This window comes from Erythrolamprus reginae, chromosome 8, assembly GCF_031021105.1.
Source record: "Erythrolamprus reginae isolate rEryReg1 chromosome 8, rEryReg1.hap1, whole genome shotgun sequence".
NCBI lineage: Eukaryota > Metazoa > Chordata > Lepidosauria > Squamata > Dipsadidae > Erythrolamprus > Erythrolamprus reginae.
In genome coordinates, this window is record NC_091957.1 from 41,146,754 (window position 1) to 41,169,251 (window position 22,498).

Below are 22,498 nucleotides of genomic sequence, written 5' to 3' on the forward strand. Positions count from 1 at the left end.
CAGAAAGGTAAGGGGGAAAGGAAGGGAGGAAGGAGACATTTAGGGAAACAAGTGGAATTACTTTTCTTTCCTATTAATGGGTCTCTTTAGATTTCCATAAAGTTAGAAAATTGCTTTGTCTCAAAAAGAAGAGATTTTAAAAATATGCAAAGAACAGCCATGGGATGAGTCAGAATAAAGTTCACACTTGCTAAAAATGCCTCCTGACCAAATTTCCTACCCCACCATAACCAGCCACAGTCCAATCTGGCGTGGAAAAGAAGAACAAATAGGCCTGCAAGGCGAAGCCATAAATAACATTATGGTGAATAAGACTGGATGGGACAAAATCCCGCTTCTTTATTTAAAATAAAATCAATCTCTATGTATTTCTCTGTTTCCCCCCCCCCCCTCCAGCACACTTCCTGTCAATAGTGTGAAAAATGATATAGATTTCGGAGGGGAGCGGCCACAGTGTAGCTTCTCTCATATTATTATTCCAGTATCATCTGTTACAAAGTAAGACCAATTCCCACATCTAATTACAAACAGGATTTCAGAGTCATTAAACAAAATACATTTCCATTAGTGCTGCTGTAAGAAGATTGGGGGGGGGGGGGGAGGTGAATGAAGATTAGTCCACCCTGAATGTCTTTCGCCCCCACCATCACTGAAAGGTTTGAAGAAGTTAGACCTCTGCACTCGGATACTATACATTTGTGAAGGAAAAGGATTGGTGAATGTAAAGAGTTTCGGAGCCCGAAACTGGATTAAAGAAAATAAAAGGAACAAAACTATGTTTAATGTTTCCAAGTGTGGGGAAAAGGCATCCTCAATCTGAGTATTGTATTGGCAGTTCTGTGTTAGCAAATACTTCAGAAGAAAAGGATTTAGGGGTAGTGATTTCTGACAGTCTCAAAATGGCTGGACAGTGCAGTCAGGCGGTAGGGAAAGCAAGTAGGATGCTTGGCTGCATAGCTAGAGGTATAACAAGCAGGAAGAGGGAGATTATGATCCCGCTATATAGAGCGCTGGTGAGACCACATTTGGAATACTGTGTTCAGTTCTGGAGACCTCACCTACAAAAAGATATTGACAAAATTGGATGGGCTACAAGAACGGTGGAAGGTCTCAAGCATCAAACGTATCAGGAAAGACTTAATGAACTCAATCTGTATAGTCTGGAGGACAGAAGGAAAAGGGGGGACATGATCGAAACATTTAAATATGTTAAAGGGTTAAATAAGGTTCAGGAGGGAAGTGTTTTTAATAGGAAAGTGAACACAAGAACAAGGGGACACAATCTGAAGTTAGTTGGGGGAAAGATCAAAAGCAACATGAGAAAATATTATTTGACTGAAAGAGTAGTAGATCCTTGGAACAAACTTCCAGCAGATGTGGTAGATAAATCCACAGTAACTGAATTTAAACACGCCTGGGATAAACATATATCCATCCTAAGATAAAATACAGAAAATAGTATAAGGGCAGACTAGATGGACCATGAGGTCTTTTTCTGCCGTCAGACTTCTATGTTTCTATGTTTCTATGTTCTGAGTGCCTCATCAATAGCCCTTTTGGAGATGCTTAGGTGGGGCACTGCCCAAAAAATGTTGGAAACCACTGGATTAGACTGAATAAACAAAATGTATTTATTTATTTATTTGCTTGTTTGTTTGTTTTGTCCAATACATAATACACATTGAAGAGAATAGATATGTAATAATATAAGTAAAGAAAAGAATAGAAGAAAAGATATAAAAGTATAGGTGAACATATTTGAAAGGAAGAAAAGATAAATGAGATAAGGAGAGACAATTGGATAGGGACAGAAGGCACACTGGTGCACTTATGCACGCCCCTTACTGACCTCTAAGGAACCTGGAGAGGTCAATCGTGGATAGTCTAAGGGAGAAATGTTGGGGGTAAGGAAGGGGTTGACACTACTGAGTTGGGTAATGAGTTCCACGCTTCGACAACTCGGTTGCTGAAGTCATATTTTTTACAGTCAAGTTTGGAGCGGTTAATATTAAGTTTGAATCTGTTGCGTGCTTTTGTGTTGTTGCGATTGAAGCTGAAATAGTCATTGACAGGTATTTATATTTGGTCTTTATATTAGTTTACATAGCTGCTCACCTCAGTGGCTACAACTCTGGATTGCACGTATTGGATTAAAAAACCACTACAAAATATTTTCAAAATACTGTCCTGCTAACTTTTCCTCAAATTTCAGCTACGGGAAAACTCTGAGGATAAATTTCTGGTTAGAAGGAAGAATTTCCAAGGAAGGAAACAAGAATTTCAGTCAGGTTGGTGAATTCCATAATCAGCTTGGCTAAGAGCTGCCTCAGCCTATGAAGCATTCCTGGAGCTCTGCAAGAATCAGTTTGGTCAATCTCTATTTTATTTTTATTTTTTTTTCATTATTATTGTTATTGTTATTCCTCCACTGGAATTTGTGCCAGAACTACCATTTACCAGACAACAACAACAACAACAACAACAACAACAACAATAATAATAATAATAATAATAATAATCCACTGGAATTTGTGCCGGAACTACCATTTCCCAGTGGCAAAGAACTGGTGGGATCATAAGCCCGAAAAAGTGGTTGAAAATGAGCAAGCAAAACTATTGTAGGACTTCTGACTGACCGAATTTTGAAACTTAACACACCAGACATACTGATTGTGGAGAAAAGGAAAGTATGGACCATCAACACCACAATCCCAGGAGACAGCAGAACTGAGAAGCAGCTAGACAAAAATGCGAAATACTGTACAAAGATCTGAAAATTGAGCTACAATGACCCTGGCATAAGCCAGTGAAAGTGGTCCCAGTGGTCCTTGGCACGTTGGGCACAGTGCCAAAGGATCTCAGCAGACATTTGAAAACCATCGGAATTGACAAAATCTCCATCTGTCAATTGCAAAAGGCAGCTTTACTGGGATTGGCATATATAATTCGCCGCTACATCACGCAGTCCTAGGTGCTTGGGAAGCGCCTGACTGGTGATGAAATACGAAATCCAGCAAACAAAATGTTTGCTGTGTTGTATTGTTAATAATAATAATAATAATAATAATAACAACAACAACAACAACAACAATAATAATCTCCTTCTCCTCTTTCCTCTATCCTCTTCCTCCTCTTTTTTTTGGATAACTGAATGCCACTTTGCATGGCCAACTGCAACTCCAATGGCACAGCCCCATGGCTTTCATATCTTTGTTAATGGTGTATTGCCATCTCTGTTTTGGATGCCCGCAAGGTCACCAGCTGTTGACTTCTAGTTGGTACAGAGCCTTGGCCACGGTGGAAGGTGCTCCTTTCTGGACCTGTCCATACCCGCGGAGTCGGTCTTCTCTCACCTTCTCTATATTTGGTGCCACACCAAAATGTTGTTGAATGGTATCATTTGTGATGTGGTCAAGAAGGGAGATGCCCGATATCCAATGGAGCATTCGCATTTCCATGGCATGGAGAGAGCTTTCAGTCCCTGTTGTTGCTACCCAGAATATTCAGTGCCAACAGGGCAGAGGGTTGTCTTGTAAATCTCAGATTTAAGGCGGGTTGGCTTTTGTCTGTCACAGAACACATCTCTTCTTCCTTCTTCCTCTTCCTCTTGTTCTTCTTCTTCCTCCTCCTCCTCTTGTTCTTCTTCTTCCTCTTCCTCCTCCTCCTCTTCTTCTTCTTCTTCCACCTCCTCCTCCTTTTCCTTCCTCCTCCTCTCTTTCTTTCTTTCTCTTTCTTTCTTTCTCTTCTTCTTCTTCCACCTCCTCCTTCTTTTCCTTCCTCCTCCTCTCTTTCTTTCTCTTCTTCTTCTTCTTCTTCTTCTTCTTCCACCTCCTCCTTCTTTTCCTTCCTCCTCCTCTCTTTCTTTCTCTTCTTCTTCTTCTTCCTCCTCCTTTTCCTTCCTCCTCCTCTCTTTCTTTCTTTCTTCTCCTCCTCCTCCTCCTCTCATTCATTAACTCAAAAGCCAACCGTAGCATGAGAAGCCTACTTTTTGGAAGAAAAAAAAAGAAACTCGAACTTCTTTTGACTGAAGACACTAAAAGAGCTTGGAAGAGAATCGCTGACCAGGTAATCACTAGGTTTGCGTGGACGGGGCTGAACATGAAAAGCTACAGGCGTGGAGCAGCCCACACACCTCTTCAACTCCGAACCTCCTTCGGCTCCAACCCCACTTCTGCTAACTCGGCAATCCGCTGACAGATTTTTCGAGGATTTTCTAAATAATGCATAGGGTTTTCTTTTAGCGTGTCAGTGCAGAAGTATCAATTTTGCCCTTGTGTCATTTGTGATGCTGATTTTCCTTGACAGCATTCCATTAAACCAATGAGTTCCTCCCCTCCTGATGCTCCTTTAAATATTCCTTTGAGTGATGTATGTGGTGTGTTTTTTTTTTACAAAAGAAAAAAAAGATTGGGAAGGATGTTTGCATTTACAAGGGGGGGAATTTTTTTTTTTTTTTTTTTAAACCTGTATGGCAGGTACAGAGTGGGAGGTGGGGAAAATGCACACACGTGCACACCCACAAACCCAACAACAGGTAGAAGCAAAGCAAGAGAAAAGAGGTTTCTCCACGCAGGGCATAAGCATTATGCCTTAATCTCAGATTGTTTTGAGAGTCAAGAAAAGAAAGTTGATGTAATGTTTAGGAAGCATGATTTGCTCTGTGATTCAATGAAAAGTTGGAATATCTTTTACAGGTACTGATTTGCAGGATTAAAGAGAGGAGGAGGAGGAGAAAGAGAAGGCGGAGGAGGAGAGGTGGAGAAGGAAGAAGAGGAGGAGAAAGAGAAAGAAGAAGAGGAGAGGGGGAGAAGGAGGAGGAGGAAGAGTAGGAGGAAGAGAAGAGGGGAAAAGGAGGAAGAGGAAGAGAATGAGAAGGAGGAAGAGGAGAGGGGGAAAGGAGGAAGAGGAGGAGAGGGGGAGAAGGAGGAGAAGAAAGAGAAGGAGGAAGAGGAGAGAGGGAGAAGGAAGAAGAGGAGGAGAAAGGGAAGGAGAAAGAGAAGGAGGGGAGAAGGAAGATGAGGAGAAAGAGGAGGAAGAGGAGAGGGGGAGAAGGAGGAAGAGAAAGAGAAGGAGGAAGAGGAGAGGGGGAAAGGAGGAAGAGGAAGAGAAAGAGAAGGAGGAAGAGGAGAGGGGGAAAGGAGGAAGAGGAGGAGAGGGGGAGAAGGAGGAAGAGAAAGAGAAGGAGGAAGAGGAGAGGGGGAAAGGAGGAAGAGGAGGAGAGGGGGAGAAGGAGGAGAAGAAAGAGAAGGAGGAAGAGGAGAGGGGGAGAAGGAAGAAGAGGAGGAGAAAGAGAAGGAGAAAGAGAAGGAGGGGAGAAGGAAGATGAGGAGGAGAAAGAGAAGGAAGAGGAGAGGGGAGAAGGAAGAAGAGGAGAGGGAGAGAAGGAGGAGGAGGAAGAGGAGAGGGGGAGAAGGAAGAAGAGGAGGAGAAAGAGAAGGAGAAAGAGAAGGAGGGGAGAAGGAAGATGAGGAGGAGAAAGAGAAGGAAGAGGAGAGGGGGAGAAGGAGGAGGAGGAAGAGAAGGAGGAAGAGGAGGAGAGGGGGAGAAGGAGAAGGACCGTTGAACTTATCTGAACGTTCTTCTCGATGCACTGCAAGGAGAGTTCAACAAGGGCCGCACCGACATGTTTAGGTCCATTGACGCGGCCTTTGGTCAGAAAGTGATACTTCAGCCTTATTGGTTAGGGACTGAGTTAGATTAGCATAATAATTAGCTCCGCCCTGTAGGCACCCCCAATAGCTCAGTCAATAAAAACGAAGGAGTAGTGCAAACAAACACAACTTTATTAACCAAACTATAAACCAACAAACAATTGCGCCCCTGGGCCAAATGGCCAGGTGGGTTTGAACTCTCCTTGCAGTGCATCAAGAAGAACGTTCATGAAAGTTCAACGGTCCTTCTCCAATGTACTGCTGCGGAGAGTCCAACATGGGATATACCCAAGATCAAGATGACAGGGTGGGAGAAGGCTGGGCAAGGGGAGCATGAGTTTCACACACCCTCTGCAGCACTCTCCAACCAAAGGCTGCGTCAGCGGACCTATAGGAGTCCAATCGGTAATGTCTGATAAAGGTATTGGAGGAGAGGGAGAAGGAGGAAGAGGAGGAGGTTTGTCCTTCCTCTATGACCACAATTGGGATCGGACCTAGCAAGAAACCACAGCACCAGTTTTCCAATCACTGCAGTTTGGAGGGTTTGATAGGACTGTGTTTTACCTACAGAAAAAACAGTCCATTACGAGGTCCAACTCTTACTGAAGGTTCCAACGGCAGCAAAACCAAAACTAAATATAATATTCTATTAGAAAAATGAATTATGGTCTTTGACTTACAACCACAGTGGAGCCCAGAATTTCTGTGGTTGCTAAGCGAGACAATTGTTAAGTGAGTTTTGCCCCTGTTTACAACTTTTCCTTCTGCAATTGCTAAGTGAATCACTGTTGTTGTTAAGCTAGTAATCTGGTTGTTGATGGAATCTGGCTTCTCCACTGATCTTTGCTAGTCAAAAGGTTGCAAAAGGGGTCATGTGACCCTGGGACACTGCAACCGTCATAAACATAAGTCAGCTGACAACCATCTGAATTTTGATCACGTGACATGGGTATTGTTCTGTCGGGCTCTCTGGTAGACTCCTCCCAAAAATTCACAGGTACAAATTTCAGACACACACACGTTTGAAAATTCAAAACAACGTTCTTTATAATGAAAATTCACTTGAACTAAGCCCTCTTTTGGTATAGCAAAGAGCACTCGTCTCCAAACAAACTGGTAATTTGTACAAGTCCCTTATCGGTTCTGTGATACTTAGCTTGCAGCTGTGAGGCAAGTCACAGTCCTTCTTCTTTCACAAAGTGAAACACACTTTGCTCTGGTTTAGTTTCAAAGCGGGGAAAAATCAGCACACAAAAAGTCAAAGTCAGTAAAGCAGTCACGAAACACAACGATCAGATAATCCTCCACAATGGCCAAACCCACAGCAGCCTCACTAATGACCACAGCCCCACCCAACCCCAGGTGGCCTCATTTTCTTTGATAATAATCTCTCAGTTGTTGCTGCCTATGCATCGCTCTCCGCATGCGTGGCTGTATCATTAACTCTTGTTCTGAATCCAAGGAGGAGCTAGATAATTGTTCTCCTTCTGAGCTGTCTGCCACACTCTCCTCCTCCCTGTCACTCATGTTTTCTTGGTCAGAGGAGCCTTCATCAGCAGATTCCACCGGGGGCAAAACAGGCCTGCAGCATGTGGATGTCTCCCCCACATCCACAGTCCTTGGGGCAGGAGCTGGGCCAGAGCTAACCACAACAGGTATGTTGCAATGAAGCTGAGTTTCTGGCAGTGCGCATGCACCACCATCTTGTTTTTGGCTTTTGTGTGTGTGTGTGTGTGTGTGTGTGTATGTGTGTATGATATTTTTGGAATTTTCAGCACTGTGCATGCATGTCCACGCATCACGTCCACACGGTACGGGATTGAAGAAAACCGGTGGTGAGGTAGTGTGTACGCTGTGTGCGTTTGTGTGTTAGCGGTACCTCTTCAAAAAGAACAGAAGATACACTGCTCAAAACAGCCGAAAAGGCCCATTTTTCTGGTTTGACAGCTACAGTTATAATCATTCAAGCGCCTACCCTCCCTCCCTCGAAACTCTCAGAAGCCGTAACCTTTTGTGATTAATTATAAAGTTTCAGGAGCAATAGTACACAGACTAATTTCCTAAAACAATAAAAAGACAGAATTCCTCATTTGGAACAAAATGAAACACGAACAGGTTGTTATTCATGCTGGAATCAAGATGCGCGGTCATGTTGCAACCATTAGAGAAGCTATTAAATGCAACCTCGAATCAAAGAAACTCTAGGTCTGTCTCCTTAAAATAAAATGTTTGCCTCGGCGAACGTGGCTTACTGCTTTTGTGTGTGTTTGTGCGTGTGTGTATATATATGTGTATGTGTGCTGATCTCGGAAGAAACGACTTTCAAATGCCATCTTTTATTTTGGGTTTGCCTCACCATTTTGTTCATTTTTAGCCCTGAGGTAAACTGATGGGTCAAATACCTTATGTATTATCACCCCACCTCACAAATCTTGGGTGTTACATTGTACAACAACTCAGGTTTATTATACAGATGCAGGCGGTCCTTGATTTATGACCGCCGCTGAGCCCAGTGTTTTTGTTTTGTTGAGCAAGGCCAGTGTTTCTCAAATAGTGGGGCGCTCCCCCCCCCCGGGGTGGGGGCATGGAGCGATGCCAGGGTTATTTATTATTTTATTTATTTATTAATCAGATTTGTATGCCGCCCCTCTCCGTAGACTCGGGGCGGCTAGCAACAATAATGATACAATGTAAACAAATCTAATATTTAAGTTAATTTTTTTAAAACCCAATTTAAGAAACCAATCATACATACTGACATACCATGCATAAATTTTTATAAGCCTAGGGGGAAGGGGAAGTCTCAATTCCCCCATGCCTGACGACAGAGGTGGGTTTTAAGGAGCTTACAAAAGGCAAGGGGGGAGTTGGTTCCAAAGGGTCGGGGCCGCCACAGAGAAGGCTCTTCCCCTGGGTCCCGCCAAACGACATTGTTTAGTTGACAGTACCCGGAGAAGGCCAACTCTGTGAGACCTAACTGGTCGCTGGGATTCGTGCGGCAGAAGGCGGTCCCGGGTTGGCGCGTGACCCCAGGGAACATGGTTTTTTTTTGCCACAGGGAGTGGGGGGATTTTGCACTGAACAATAGCACACAGCACAGAGCAGGAGATACGAAGTGCAGATAACATACCCTTCAGAGACACCATGGAAAATATTTAACAGGGATGAAAAGAAAGGAAGAGAGAGACGGAGAGTCTCCTGGAAGTTAAGACAAGGAAAGCGTATGTAGCGCTTGGCTTCATTGGGACTACGGCGGGAAACAAGGAAAGGCCAGTATGTTTACTGTGTTTAAAAATGTTGGCAGCCTATATGCTTCAACCACAGGCCGCAAAACATGGAAGCCCCAGCTCTAGCGCTGGCCCTCCACACTCTTCTTACTACTCCTTTCTTGACCTATTTTTCTATCCCTCCTCCTCTTGTATTTCTTTCCCTTCTTTCTAAATCCCTTTCCCTTTCTTCCTTTCTCCTTCCCCACTCACGTATGCTATATAAGTAAACTATAATTGCTAGAATGTACATTATATATATATTCCCTTGACTTTTCTGTACCCTGTTTTTAATGTATACAGTGTTCCCTCGATTTTCGCGGGGGTTACGTTCCAAGACCTCCTGCGAAAGTCGATTTTATGCGAAGTAGCAGTGCGGAAGTAAAAACACCATGTTTGGCTATGGACAGCCAAAAACTACCCCCACGCACCCTTTTTCAAGGCAGCGCAAGGAGCCGGGCTTGAAATTAGGGCAGGGAGCAATGAAAGTGCAGAGGCCGGCAAAGATTGCTTTGAATGTCGGCTGCCCCTGCCCCCCCAGCGCCTCCGGTCCCCTCACCGCTACTGCCCGCCCGCCCGATCCACCCCTCTCACTGGCTTTCTTCGGACACGGGTCCTCCTGCAGCAGCGCTGGCGGCTACGGCTTCTCATCCTCCTCATTCGGCCGGTAGCCGCTCTGAGCGCTTTGAGAATGCCTGCCTCGCCCCTCTCACAGTCCCTTAGCTGAGAGCACTTTCGTCCCAGCTATCAGCGAGGGGGCTGCAGGAGAGGTGGGGCAGGCGTTCTCACAGAGAGGGAGAGGGAGAAAGAGAGAGAGAGAGCAAGAGGGGGGAGAGTGGAAGGTAGAGAGAGAGAGAAAAATGATAGAAAAAGGGAGAAAAAAGAGAAATGAGAAAATGATTGAAGCAGAGAATGACAGGAAAGAAAGAGAAAGAGAGAGAGAGAAGTGACTCTTGGTGATGACGTATGACGTCATCGGGTGGGAAAAACCGTGGTATAGAAAAAAAACCGCGGAGTATTTTTTAATTAATATTTTTTGAAAAACCGTGGTATAGCCGTTTCGCAAAGTTTGAACCCGCGAAAATCGAGGGATCACTGTATATCTAATAAACATATTTTTATTAAAAATGTTGGCAGCAGACAGCAGGAAGCCAAATAAATTAAGGTGCCACGTAAACACATTACACCCCAATCACGCTGATAAGCTGCTTGAGTTTTTTTCAGCGAAAATAATGCTGTATATTGCAAACAATCATCCCGGTGGAGAGTTGGCGGGGAGCGTGAAATGTTTACTTCTTCCTGGTGTGGGGGTGGCGTAACAAAATAATTGAGAAACATTGAGCAAGGAAGTTGCGAAGTGAGAAGAATCTATCAATGGAACAACATCTCCAGATGTTTTGTACACTGGAAGTTTTTAAGAAGAGATTGAACCACTATTTGTCTGAAATGGTATAGGGTCGTGATTGCAAACCCATGGCAGGGGTGCCATAGATGGCACACGGAGCCATATCTGAGAGCATGCAGAGTGTTGCCCTATGTCAGCTCCAGCACACATGTTCACATTGGTCAGCTGATTTTCGGCCTGCCAGAAGGCGGGGAAAGGCTGTTTTCACCTTCTCTAGGCTTCAGGAAAGCCTCCTGAAGTCTGGGGAAGGAGAAAAACAGCACAACAGGCCTATCAAAAGTTTGCAAACTAATTTCTGGTAGGCCCATTGAGGCCATTTTTTGCAATCCAGAGCCCCCAGAGGCTTCAATGAGGGCTACGTACATGCGTGGAGGGTTGTGAATGGGTGTGGAGGGAGGACATTATTATTATTATCATTATTATTATTATTATTATTATTATTATTATTAATTAGATTTGTATGCCGCCCCTCTCCGTAGACTCGGGGCAGCTCACAGCAATAGTAAAAACAATATACAATAACAAATCTAGTAATTAAAATATCTAAAAAACCCTTATTTAAAAGCAATACATACACACAAACATACCATGCATAAACTATATAGGCCAGGGGAGTTGTCTCAATTCCCCCATGCCTGACGGGCAGTGGTGGGTTTTAAGGAGTTTACGAAAGGCAAGGAGGGTGGGGGCAATCCTAATCTCCAGGGGGAGGAAGCTGGTTCCAGAGGGCTGGGGCCGCCACAGAGAAGGTTCTTCCCCTGGGTCCCACCAAATGACATTGTTTAGTCGACGGGACCCGGAGAAGGCCAACTCTGTGGGACCTAACTGGTCGCTGGGATTCGTGCAGCAGAATGCAGTCCCGGAGATATTCTGGTCCGATGCCATGAAGGGCTTTATAGGTCATAACCAACACTTTGAATTGTGACCGGAAACTGATCGGCAACCAATGCAGACTGCGGAGTGCTGGTGAAACATGAGCTTACCTAGGGAAGCCCATGATTGCTCTCGCAGCTGCATTCTGCGCAATCCACATTGCATTATGGATGTGGCCATACAGGTGTGCACTATCGTGGACATGCACACCCTTTTGGCACCCGAGCAAAAAAAGGTTCGTCATCACTGGTACAGTATAGGGTTTACTGAGGGTTGGACTACAAGACCTCCAAGGTCCCTTACAACTCTTTCATTCTGTTATTCAAGGTTGTCAATCATATCACCCTATTACCACCCAGCCTCTGAAATCTTCCAGAAGAGGGGGCCCCCAATCTTTCGGACCTCAGGGACCACTAAATTCATAATTTTAAATCCCGTGGACCACTAATATGATCGGCCTAATGACTGGACGGTTGGTCATGTGACTTAGTGGGCATGGCCAACTGGATGTCACTCACATCAAGGGACACCTCACCAGCCTCTACTCGCCCCTTCTCTCCCAGCCACTCCTCGTTTCCCCGCCCAGGCTCCTTTAGGACCGAACAGGAAGTAGGTGTTGGAGATAAGCAGCCTCCATGAGAAAGAGTTGGCAAAAAGGCCCAGTTCAAATTGGATCTGACCAAGAAGGAGACTCAGCAGAATCACCTCACTGAGGACTACGAGCATAGGCTTTCCAAGCAAGGGAAGACCTGCGGGAATCCCACAGAGTCGGCCTTCTCCGGGTCCCATCAAGTAAACAATGTCGGTTGGCGGGCCCCAGGGGAAGAGTCTTCTCTGTGGCGGCCCCGACTCTCTGGAACCAGCTCCCCCCAGAGATTAGAACTGCCCCTACCCTCCTTGCCTTTCGTAAACTCCTCAAAACCCATCTTTGTCGTCAGGCATGGGGGAATTGAGATATCTCCCCCGGGGCCTATATAATTTATGCATGGTATGTTTGTAGGTATGTCTGCTTAAAAACGGGGTTTTCTTAACTACTTTACATTTTAAATTGTAAATTATTAGATTTGTTATGAATTGTTGTATTATGTTGTGAGCCGCCCCGAGTCTACGGAAAGGGGCGGCATACAAATCTAATAAATAAATAAATAAATCTAATCCAATAAATAAATCCAAGGCCAGGTATCGGCACCTGGAGGATCAGCAGACTGAGATGGTCAGCCAGATCCAGGCCATGATGCAGTCCCCACTGGAACGAGGCCCTCTGGTTCTTTGCCATCAGCGGCACTTCTCTCCAGCCTTTGCTCAAAATCCCACACCAAGAGGCTGAAGCAGACCCCAAGGTGGAATTTCTCCCCCCCCCCCCCAACCTGCACAAAAAGACTTTGAAGGGGGAGACTCTCTGCAGCAACACCAATGTTCATTGCACGTATCCGGCCCAGGGGCCGTAATTTGAGGACCCCTACCTTAATGCAATATAAAAAATGCAAATACTTTTTCTGCAGACCACCAAAACGGAACACCAGTTGGTGACCGCTGTTCCAGAAGATTGCAAGACATAATTGCATCCCCCAGTTCTTAAATATTTACCCACACGGGTCTTCGGAAGTAACCTGGGGATGACTAATGCTTTCAAACCTCTGAATTGTCCTCTAGGCATGCAAACAAAGGTTATTTTGCATAAGGTGAATGCATAAGGTTACCTACACAATTGTACAGGCGGAGCCTTCACATTGCCATTTTCCAAAATCAAAAGGCATGATTAACATTTTAAAAAAGAAAGAAAGAAGGGAAAACAAACCTGTTGCCAAAATAGAAGGGGGGGGGGGAAATGGAATAAAAACCCAGTGGGGCTTGGCAGGGGATCTTCTATGCATGTAGGGCTTTTCCTGCCAATTACAGATGGTTTCTTAAAGGAAAAAAACCCAGCATAATTCATGTTGGCATTAAGGCAATAATGGAAAGTCATCTACCATTCTGTGTTCCTGCAGCTGCTTTAGGTGTGATGTGATTTCTTGTTTCCCAGTAAAATAACTGTTCTAAAGGGTGCTGCTATGTACTGAATATATATATTAATTTTCAAATTCAGCAAAAAAACCATGTGACATATGTATGTATGTATGTATGTATGTATGTATGTATGTATGTGTGTTTTCGTATATATATGAAGGGATTGGATACTGTAGCCTAGAGGATAATTCTCTGCCTTACAAGGCAAAGGTTGTAGATTCAAGTCCCAGTGGGTATGGCTAGCTGATGAGAACAAAATAAGGCCGAAATAGATCTATCCTAGTCTCCCTTAATTTTCAAATTCAGCAAAAAAACATGTGACACATACAGATAGAATTGTCGGCTATCAATAAAATTAACTGCCTTGGAAATGGCCCTGGGTTGGGCTGAGAGGCAAATAAGGAGCTGTGATGTTCCTTCAATACACCAGGGTGATTCGACACAAAAATATGTAACCCTTCCCTGGTGCAGAGCTGAAGGGATTGGATACTGTAGCCTAGAGGATAATTCTCTGCCTTACAAGGCAAAGGTTGCAGGTTCAAGTCCCAGTGGGTATGCCTAGCTGATGAGGCCAAAATAAGGCCAAAATAGATCTATCCTAGTCTCCCTTAATTTTCAAATTCAGCAAAAAAAACCCCCCAAAACATGTGACATATACACATAGTAAAATACATGATGAAGGTTATAGAGGAGGGAGCACAGGGGCAGTTGTGCATGTATGCGTGGAGGGAGGGCATTGCATTATGGGTGTGGGCACATGCATGTATGCTAATGCGGGCATGCACGTTCTTTTGGCACCTGAGCAAACAAAGATTCGCCATCATTGGCCTAGAGCAGGGATAGGCAAAGTTGGCACTTCTATGACTTGGGGACTTCAACTCCCAGAATTCCTGAGCCAATCATGCTAGCTCAGGAATTCTGGGAATTTAAGTCCACATGTTGTAGAAGAGCCAACTTTGCCTACCTCTGGCCTGGAGTATAAATTACAGGGATTTGGGGTGGGCTTTTTCAAGGATAATGGTTGCTTAAAGCCCTGTGGGCCTAGAGTATAAATTACAGTTTTGAGTCACGAAATGCTGGTCTGCTTTTTGCCTACCGAAGCCCACTACACAATATGTGCATCTTATCCAAAATAGCAATGAAGAGAAAATGAAAACTCTTTTTGCATCTAATGCAATCCTTCAGAAAGTCCAGATGCCTTCTGAAAAAAGCATCTTTGGGACAACCATGACCCTGGATAACTGGCAATTTCCACAGATGTGCAAACAATTCACAGTGGAGACCTGCCTTACCTGCATTCGAATTCAGTTCTTCGTTCTCCGACTCGGTCCCATTCTGACTCCCGCTTCCGTGGAGGCTGTTCATGGCCATAAGTTTAATCTTCTGCAACTTCATTGCTTCAGCCATGGCTGTGAGGCCTGTTTGTAGAAGCAGAAGAAAAAGAGAAAGAGAGGGAAAGAAAAAGAGAGAAAGAGAAAAGGATAGAGAAAGAGACAGACGGAGAAAGGGAAAGAGAGGAACAGAAAAAGAGAGGAACAGAAAGAGAGGGAATGGGGAGAGAGAGAGAAAGAGAGAAAGAACAAAAGAGAAAAATAAAGGGAATGAGGATGACAGAGAGTGAAAGAGAAAGAAAAAGAGAGAAAGGGAAAAAGAAAGAGATAGAGAGTGAAAGAGAAAGAAAAAAGGGAAAGAAAAGGAATGAGAATGAGAAAGAGAAGTAAAAGAGAAAGGGAATGAGAAAGAGAAAGAGAAAGAAAGAAAGAAAAAGAGAGAAAGAAAAAGGGAAAAAGAAAAGAAAAGAATTAAACTTACATTAAGTAATCAAATTAGATTCCAAACATTACTAATCTTCCAGTTTGACCACATTTCAACATCCATAAAACTATGAATAATCTCCAAATTATGACCACCATTGGGAGCAGAATTTTTCTCTAACATTTTTTTTGAACTGAAACTTTGGTTCTTCTACTTTAAAATGTGAATAAAATATGAGTCAAATATTCCTAGATGAGGGAAACCATCCAACAATCTAAGCTACGTTACAGAAAACATTGATTCCTTTCTACTTTTTATAAGAGCAACCTACAACTTTCAAAGCTTACATATTGTGTACATACACATAGTGAAAATTTGCATTTTCATAAGAACTATTCTTAAGAGTCTTAACAAAAACAGTAAAGAAAAGGGAATCTGCAGATTAATAGAGGCTATCCATTATTAATTAATCAGAACAATTAGTGGAAATTAAAACTAATATCAGTTAGATGCATTAATAAGATTATTCCAAACAAATGTATGGAGCAACTAACTTAATGGATGGATTATTAATGATATTAATGATTGAACAGATGGATATTAAAGACATGGCAGATGCTGCCTAGGACTGATGGAATTTGTTTAAAACAGTCTTTGAACAACCAGTAAATTATATATTTCTCCCATTGGAAGATAACTGATACTTTCCCATAGACAGCTATTCTAAAATTGCCACTATGAACACATTGCCTTACAGTTTCTATCTCCATCAGATGTTCCAGCACCAGTAGACTGGAAGAAGAATAGAAAAGTGAAGGTCACTTTGGGTTCAGTTCATCTCCTGGTTGAGTTGACCTAGGACACAACTGTGTAGGTTTTGGGGGTAGCTGTACAAAAATGGTTTTACTATTAAACTCTTTAGAAGGCCAGATCCTGAAGGTGAAACTCAAATACGTTGGCCACCTTCCACAAGTCTGGAAAAGTAGAGATAATGACACTATTGCAGATACTGCCAATAGCAGCTCCTTATAATGGTGTGTGGTAAACAGCCTTTGACTATATCCTGCGAGTCCCTTGGACTGCAAGGCGATCAAACTGGTCAGTCCTAGAGGAGATCAAACCCTGACTGCTCTTTAGAAGGCCAGATCCCGAAGACGAAACTCAAATGCTTTGGCCACCTAATGAGAAGGAAGGACTCACTTTAGAAGAGCCTAATGCTGAGAAAGATTAAGGGGATGGCAGAGAATGAAGTGAATGGATGAAATCACTGAAGCAGTCGGCGTGAGCTTAAATGGACTCCGGGGGATGGCAGAGGACAGGAGGGCCTGGAGGAATGTTGTCCATGGGGTCGTGATGGGTCGGACATGACTTCGCAACTAACAACAATTGGCCAGGGTGATTTTCAACGGTCTATCTACCCTACAGACAGAGATTGTGCCTGCTGCCGCACGAATCCCAGCGGACGATTCGGTCCCACAGAGTTGGCTTTCTCCGGGTCCCATCGACTAAACAATGTCGTCTGGCGGGACCTAGGGGAGGAGCCTTCTCTGTGGCGGCCCCAGCCCTCTGGAATCAACTCCCTCCTGAGTTTTGAATTGCCCCCACCCTCCTTGCCTTCTGCAAGATGTTAAAGACCCATCTATGCCACCAAGCATGGGGGGATTAACTTCTCCCCCACCTTTCTGACTTAAGCATATGAGATTGGTGTGACTGTTTCAGAATTGCTAGTTTTTAATAATAATAGGTTTTTAATATAGTTTTATATTGGATTTGTATTCTACTGTATTACTATTGCTGTTGTGAGCTGCTCCGAAGTCCTCGGAGAGGGGCTGTATACAAATCTAATAAATTATATTTATTATTATTGTTGTTGTTGTTGTTGTTGTTGTTGTTCATTCTAATTACACAGAGATAGACTTAAAAATAACAAAGGCAAAGCATAGAGAAATGATAGTTTTCTCCCTCAGCATCCTTCCTCACCTCTCCTTGGTGGCTTTGAAACATTCCCTCTAGCCTTTTAGGAAACTCTTATCCTTTACTGTTAAAGTATTGTTTTTAGGCCACTGGGCACATGGAAAGTGGGCTGAAAGTTCTCAGTGCGCCTTCAAAGGAATGACTGGACAAATCCATGCAGTGACTTCCCCTTGCTGTTACATTCTCAAGACTAAGAGAGGAAGATTGGCTTAAAGTCACCCATCCGGCTTCAAACCTAAAGCAGGACTAAAACTCCCATCTCCCAGTTTCTAGCCTTAAACCACTGCACCAAACTGGCTCTCAAATGACCTGCATACACCTACCAGTCTAAGACTGATGATGTTATCTAGAGGGGTCATAAAATGTCTTCAAGGAAACAACCAAGCTCAGAGAGCTCCAAGGACCAAAAATCACCTTCGGTGCTTTAAAGATTTAACTCTCATTCTCTACTGAAATCTACTTTCTTGTTTCTCTAGGGCAGGGATGTCAAACTCAAGGCTATTCCTTCCCAGTGGTTAGAATGCAGTATTGCAGGCGGACTCTGCCCACTGCCAACAGTTCGATTCCCACTGCCTCAAGGTTGGTTCAGCCTTCCATCCTTCTGAGGTGGGTAAAATGAGGACCCAGATCCTTAGGTGCAATATGCTGACCCTGAAAACTGCTTAGGGAGGGGAGTTAAAGCACCATGAAGCGGTATATAAATCTAAGTGACATTGTTATTGGTCAGTATGCAAAGATGGCAGCCAAAAACAATGACTATCAGAAAGCTATTCTAGAGGAACGTTTGACAGGGCCAGGCCACTTTCTGCACTTCAGGAGAACTTCAGTACCAAACAACACTATTGCAATAAAGTTATTTCTTCCCCCCCGACTGTAATTGGTTAGACACAGTCCCCATCGTTCTGCATTAAACTGAAAGCATTTCAGTCCAAACTGCAAATGAGTAAATTAACAAAAGAGGAGCTATGAGTAATCAAATCTGGAAGTATGCATTTAATTAAAATCGAACGCCAAGAACACAGCATTGTTGTGCGGCTCCTCATATTAAAATAAAACATTATATTAAATTAACAGACAACAATTTGCAGTGAGCAGCTCTTGAAGCCAAAAAGAGGAATGGTGGAGCCGACAACGGAACAACCAGTTTGGCTCCGTGATGGTTTCAATTCTAAATTGTGTCCATTGCTGTGTGAGGCTCAGTTGTGTGGATTGATGGCATCTGAACGTGCTGGAGGCTGGCTCAAATGCATCTGATGTTTAATCAAATGTTTAATCCATTTTTTTTTTGGTTTCGAATGGAAGGACAATGGAACATCTGGAAACATAAAACGCTAATGTGTGAAACCATATTGAAAACAGGAGTGGGGAAAGAGAGTTCTAAAACATCTATTTTGATAGAGTTGACTACAAGTTGAGAGTGGAAAACTCTATTCTCTAACATGTACCATATACAAAAAAAAATAACCTCCCCATCTCAATAAGAAAATTACAAACAAGAAAACAATCTCTCTGGGGGAAAAACAAAAAAGGACAAGTTTCCAACTTCAAAAGCTGATATAAAAGCATTTGCAATCAAATAAAAACAGAATGCCTTAACTACTACAGCAAAGAGGAAAAGCTCCTACGCACCAAATCTAATAGAGCTTTCTACAACTTTGTCAACAATAAACTCAAAGACTCTAGACCAGACATCTTCAAACTTGCAACTTTAAGACTTGTGGACTTCAATTCCCAGAATTCTCCAGCCAGCATAGCTTGCTGGAGAATTCTGGGAGTTGAAGTCCACTAGTCTTAAAGTTGCCAAGTTTGAGGACCCCTGCTCTAGACCTATCCCACCTCTCAAAGGACCCAACAACAAAGAAAGTTCTGGCGAGAGTTTGCAAGGGAGTTTCAGTGAGGCTGTTAGTTCAAATGCCCATTACCCACCTTGTAAATCACAAACAGAATTAAGAGAATTATAGGGTTGGGAGGGACCTTGGAGGTCTTCTAGTCCAATCCCTTGCTCAAGCTGTTATGCCAATCCCGAGAAATGATTGTGAAATGTCTTTTTAAAAACTTCCAGTATTAGAGCATCTACAACTTCTGGAGGCAAGTTGTTCCACTGAATAATTGTTCTTACTGTCAGGAAATTTCTCCTTAGTTCTTGGTTGCTTCTCTCCTGATTTAGTTTCTATCCATTGCTTCTTGTCCTGCCTTCAGGTGCTTTGGAGAATAGGTTGACTCCCTCTTCTCCTTTATCTGTTAGCCTGATTAGTTTCCATCCATTGCTCCTTGTATGATGAAACTACTTTTGTCTTCCTTTTCCGCTTCCTTCTGCACTTTTATTCTTTTTCCTTTCTCAATTTTTTTCTTCTTTCTGTTTTATCTTATAATAAACTGTAATAAAATTCTAAAAATAGAGCAAGAGACCAAAGCAATGATTTTTCTATATCAATTCAAGCAAGTCCACTTATTATTTAAAGTTTTCTTTAAATCAGACCTGCATATTTTATGGCCTTTTGGCTGTGCTCTGTCCAGCCAGAATAAGGTCAATCAGAAATTAGACACCAAATGTAAATAAATTTATACCATGTATACCAGGGGTAGACAAAGTTGGCTCTTCTATGACATGTGGACTTCAACTCCCAGCATTCCTGAGCTAGCATGATTGGCTCAGGAATTCTGGGAGTTGAAGTCTACAAGTCAGAAGAGTCAACTTTGCCTATTCTTGATGTATACAATCCAACTGCCTTGCTTTTATTTTGAAGGCGGCTGATTTTTTCCCTTCCACTGTACATATGTGTAGGAATGCCTACACACCTTCATACTCTTATTGGTTTGGATCTCCAGAACAGTGCCAATTTTTCATGTGGCCTCTTGGGAAAATTAATTGCCTACCCCTGCTTTACATATATGCGTGGCAGCATGCGAATCCTCTGCTGGCCAAAATGGGCCCTACAGAGGCCCTGTGAAGCCTCCACATGACCTGTTTTTGCCCAGCAGAGGGTTGCTGGAGGCCAAGGAGGCCAAAAACAGGCCACACAGGGGCCTCCACAGGGCCTGTTTTCAACTGGGAGAGTGCTACAGGAAGCCATGGAGGCCAAAAATATGGCTCAGCGGGGCTAGCAGGGAGCTGCAGGAGGCGTCTGTCGCATCTCCACCCTGCTCCCTGTCCCCATTCCCCGCTGGCCCGTGGTGAACTACAATGTTGATCCGACCCTGGAGAAATCCCGTTCGATACTCCTGTGGTAGGAATTTTTATTTCCAGAAAAAAAATTGGAAGTTTAAAAAGCTATGATGCTTTTAAAAATAGAATGCTTTTCCCCTCAAGCTTCTACCAATTCATACCGGAGAACTAAGATGGTAGCTCAGATTTCAGGACCTTGGACAGTTACAGAAAAAAAATGGAAATATATACAACCGAGAAGTGTATTGTTATATAGCACTGTCTTAGATGCATCTACAATCTTCAGACAGACAGACAAAAAATTTTGAACCTAGAAAACTGTGTTCCTAATTGCATATTTTGGCAGCTAATCTCTTGCTAACGTAAATTCATAGAATAAGAGAATTATATTAATGACATAGAGAAGAATAGTGCGTGAGAGGCCTGAAGACTAACATCACATTGAAAAATAAAATTCATTTTGCTGCAAGAAGCTACAAAACCAAAACGTGCTCAGATTGTATTCACACAGCTACATGGACATAAATACACATATTCCTCCTTTCTTTTTAGAGGCCTGTTTCTGATTTCTAATGGTTGATTGATTTCATGACAACTTTCATTTCTTACAGAGGCTCAGCTATGGAAATAATTTGTCAGGATTGCAAACTTAATACTTTTTGTGAGCTCTCCACTCCAGCGACCGTTCTCTTATTTTGCAGAATTGACCCCCTGATCCATTGGACGTTTAGGATCACTAGGAAGAATGTGAAACTTCAGAAGGGAAGAAAAGGCAATGGGGGAAATAGAGGAAGAAGACAGAGATTGGATGGAAACCAACTGAGTAGAACATGGCTGAAATTACTTGGTGTTCCATAATATTTTATACAATTGTATTACACATGTGAAGGAAATCCCAAAAAATTTAATGAAATCTCAATGAATCCCAGAGAGAGGGAGGGAGGGAGGGAGAAAAGGAGGGAGGGAGGGAAGGAAGGAGAAAGGAAAGAAAGAGAGAAAGAAAGAAAGATAAAGAAAGAAACAAGGAAAGGGAGAGGGGTGTGGCCAAATGCCAAGGCAACACGGAGTTCCCCATGCTCTTCAGGGGAACTCCGAATACCTCTCTCCTGGGGACCTGGTTCAATTGAAACCAGGAACTGGAACCAGGTCGGACCTGCCCTGGAGGGGCAGTGAAGAATAGGGATGTTGTCGGGGATCTGATAGGGGTCAGCATACCCCAGAGAACCAACTTAAGGCCCTCGACCAGCAGCAGCTGAAATTGGCTTGCAAAAGCTATCCAAGCCACAGCGGCTGTGAAAGCAAAGATCAATTGTTTTTGAAGTTTGAAGTCACCTGGGGAGAGGAACCAAAGAAAAGTACAGGAGAGACGAAGGAGGAGATTAAAAATTGTGCTGGTGAGTTTGCCATGTTGAAGATTGGAACACACACACGCACACACACACATCTTAATAGGAACAAAAGGATATACAAAAAACAAGGCCAAAGACTGTAAAATCCCAACCGTTGATAACCTTTAATTTGGATTATTGCTTTAACTTTGAAGTGAATATCTGCTTAAACAAAACTGACTTAAAAATAATATAAAAATTAAGAGAAAATAGGCTTGTGGGACTGATGGGCGGCGCCACCTGCTGGTTGGAGGAATGCTGTGGAAGATCTTTGTGGAGATTTGAACAGTTGTTGGCCTTGATTTTTGTAAAAGCAAAACAAAATTGTCATCTTATCTGTTGGAGTTGTGAACTTGGAATGAAAATCTATTTACTTGAAACTTGAAAGAAAAAAAATTGAAAGAAAAAGATTACTTCAGACTATAAACTGGTGAATGATAGCTTTGCCAATATGGCATTAGAAGCGGAGGATTTTACAGCATCGATTAAGGGCTACTCTGCAGACTAACAGAGATGCCTTTTGGACTATGAAGAAAAAATTGGAAAAAATGTTGAAAAAGCCCTTGAGCCCAGCAAATACAAATGATTGTAAGGAACCAGAAACAAAAAAATAAAGAGGACTTGAAACAAGAAGAGGAGAAGTTGGAGGAGGAGTTGGAAAATGATAAAGATACAAGGAAAGAAGAATTTGAAGATGGACAGACTAATGATTACTCTGAGCATTATGATTATATTGAATTTTATGATCATTACACTGGGATTTACAGTGGCAAAAAAGAATATGGTGAGGATACATGTATTAGGATTCGCTCACGTTTCTTCAACACTCTGTGGCTTGCATTGGCTGCCGATCAGTTTCCGGTCACAATAAGTGTTGGTCATGACCTTTAAAGCCCTACATGGCATGGGACCAGATTACCTCCGGAACCGCCTGCTACCGCACGAATCCCAGCGACCGATAAGGTCCCACAGAGTTGGCCTTCTCCGGGTCCCGTCAACTAAACAATGTCGTT

General features: G+C 43.1%; 1 protein-coding gene across 1 annotated transcript in view; it reads right to left on the reverse strand.

Moving 5' to 3' along the window:
* The window catches only part of DACH2 (dachshund family transcription factor 2), a 386,481-nt gene that overhangs the window by 123,039 nt on the left and 240,944 nt on the right, over window positions 1-22,498 (reverse strand). Inside the window, exon 4 of the mRNA XM_070760141.1 lies at window positions 14,495-14,620. Coding sequence (XP_070616242.1) covers window positions 14,495-14,620 — 126 coding nt within the window. The remainder of the gene's footprint in view (window positions 1-14,494; window positions 14,621-22,498) is intronic.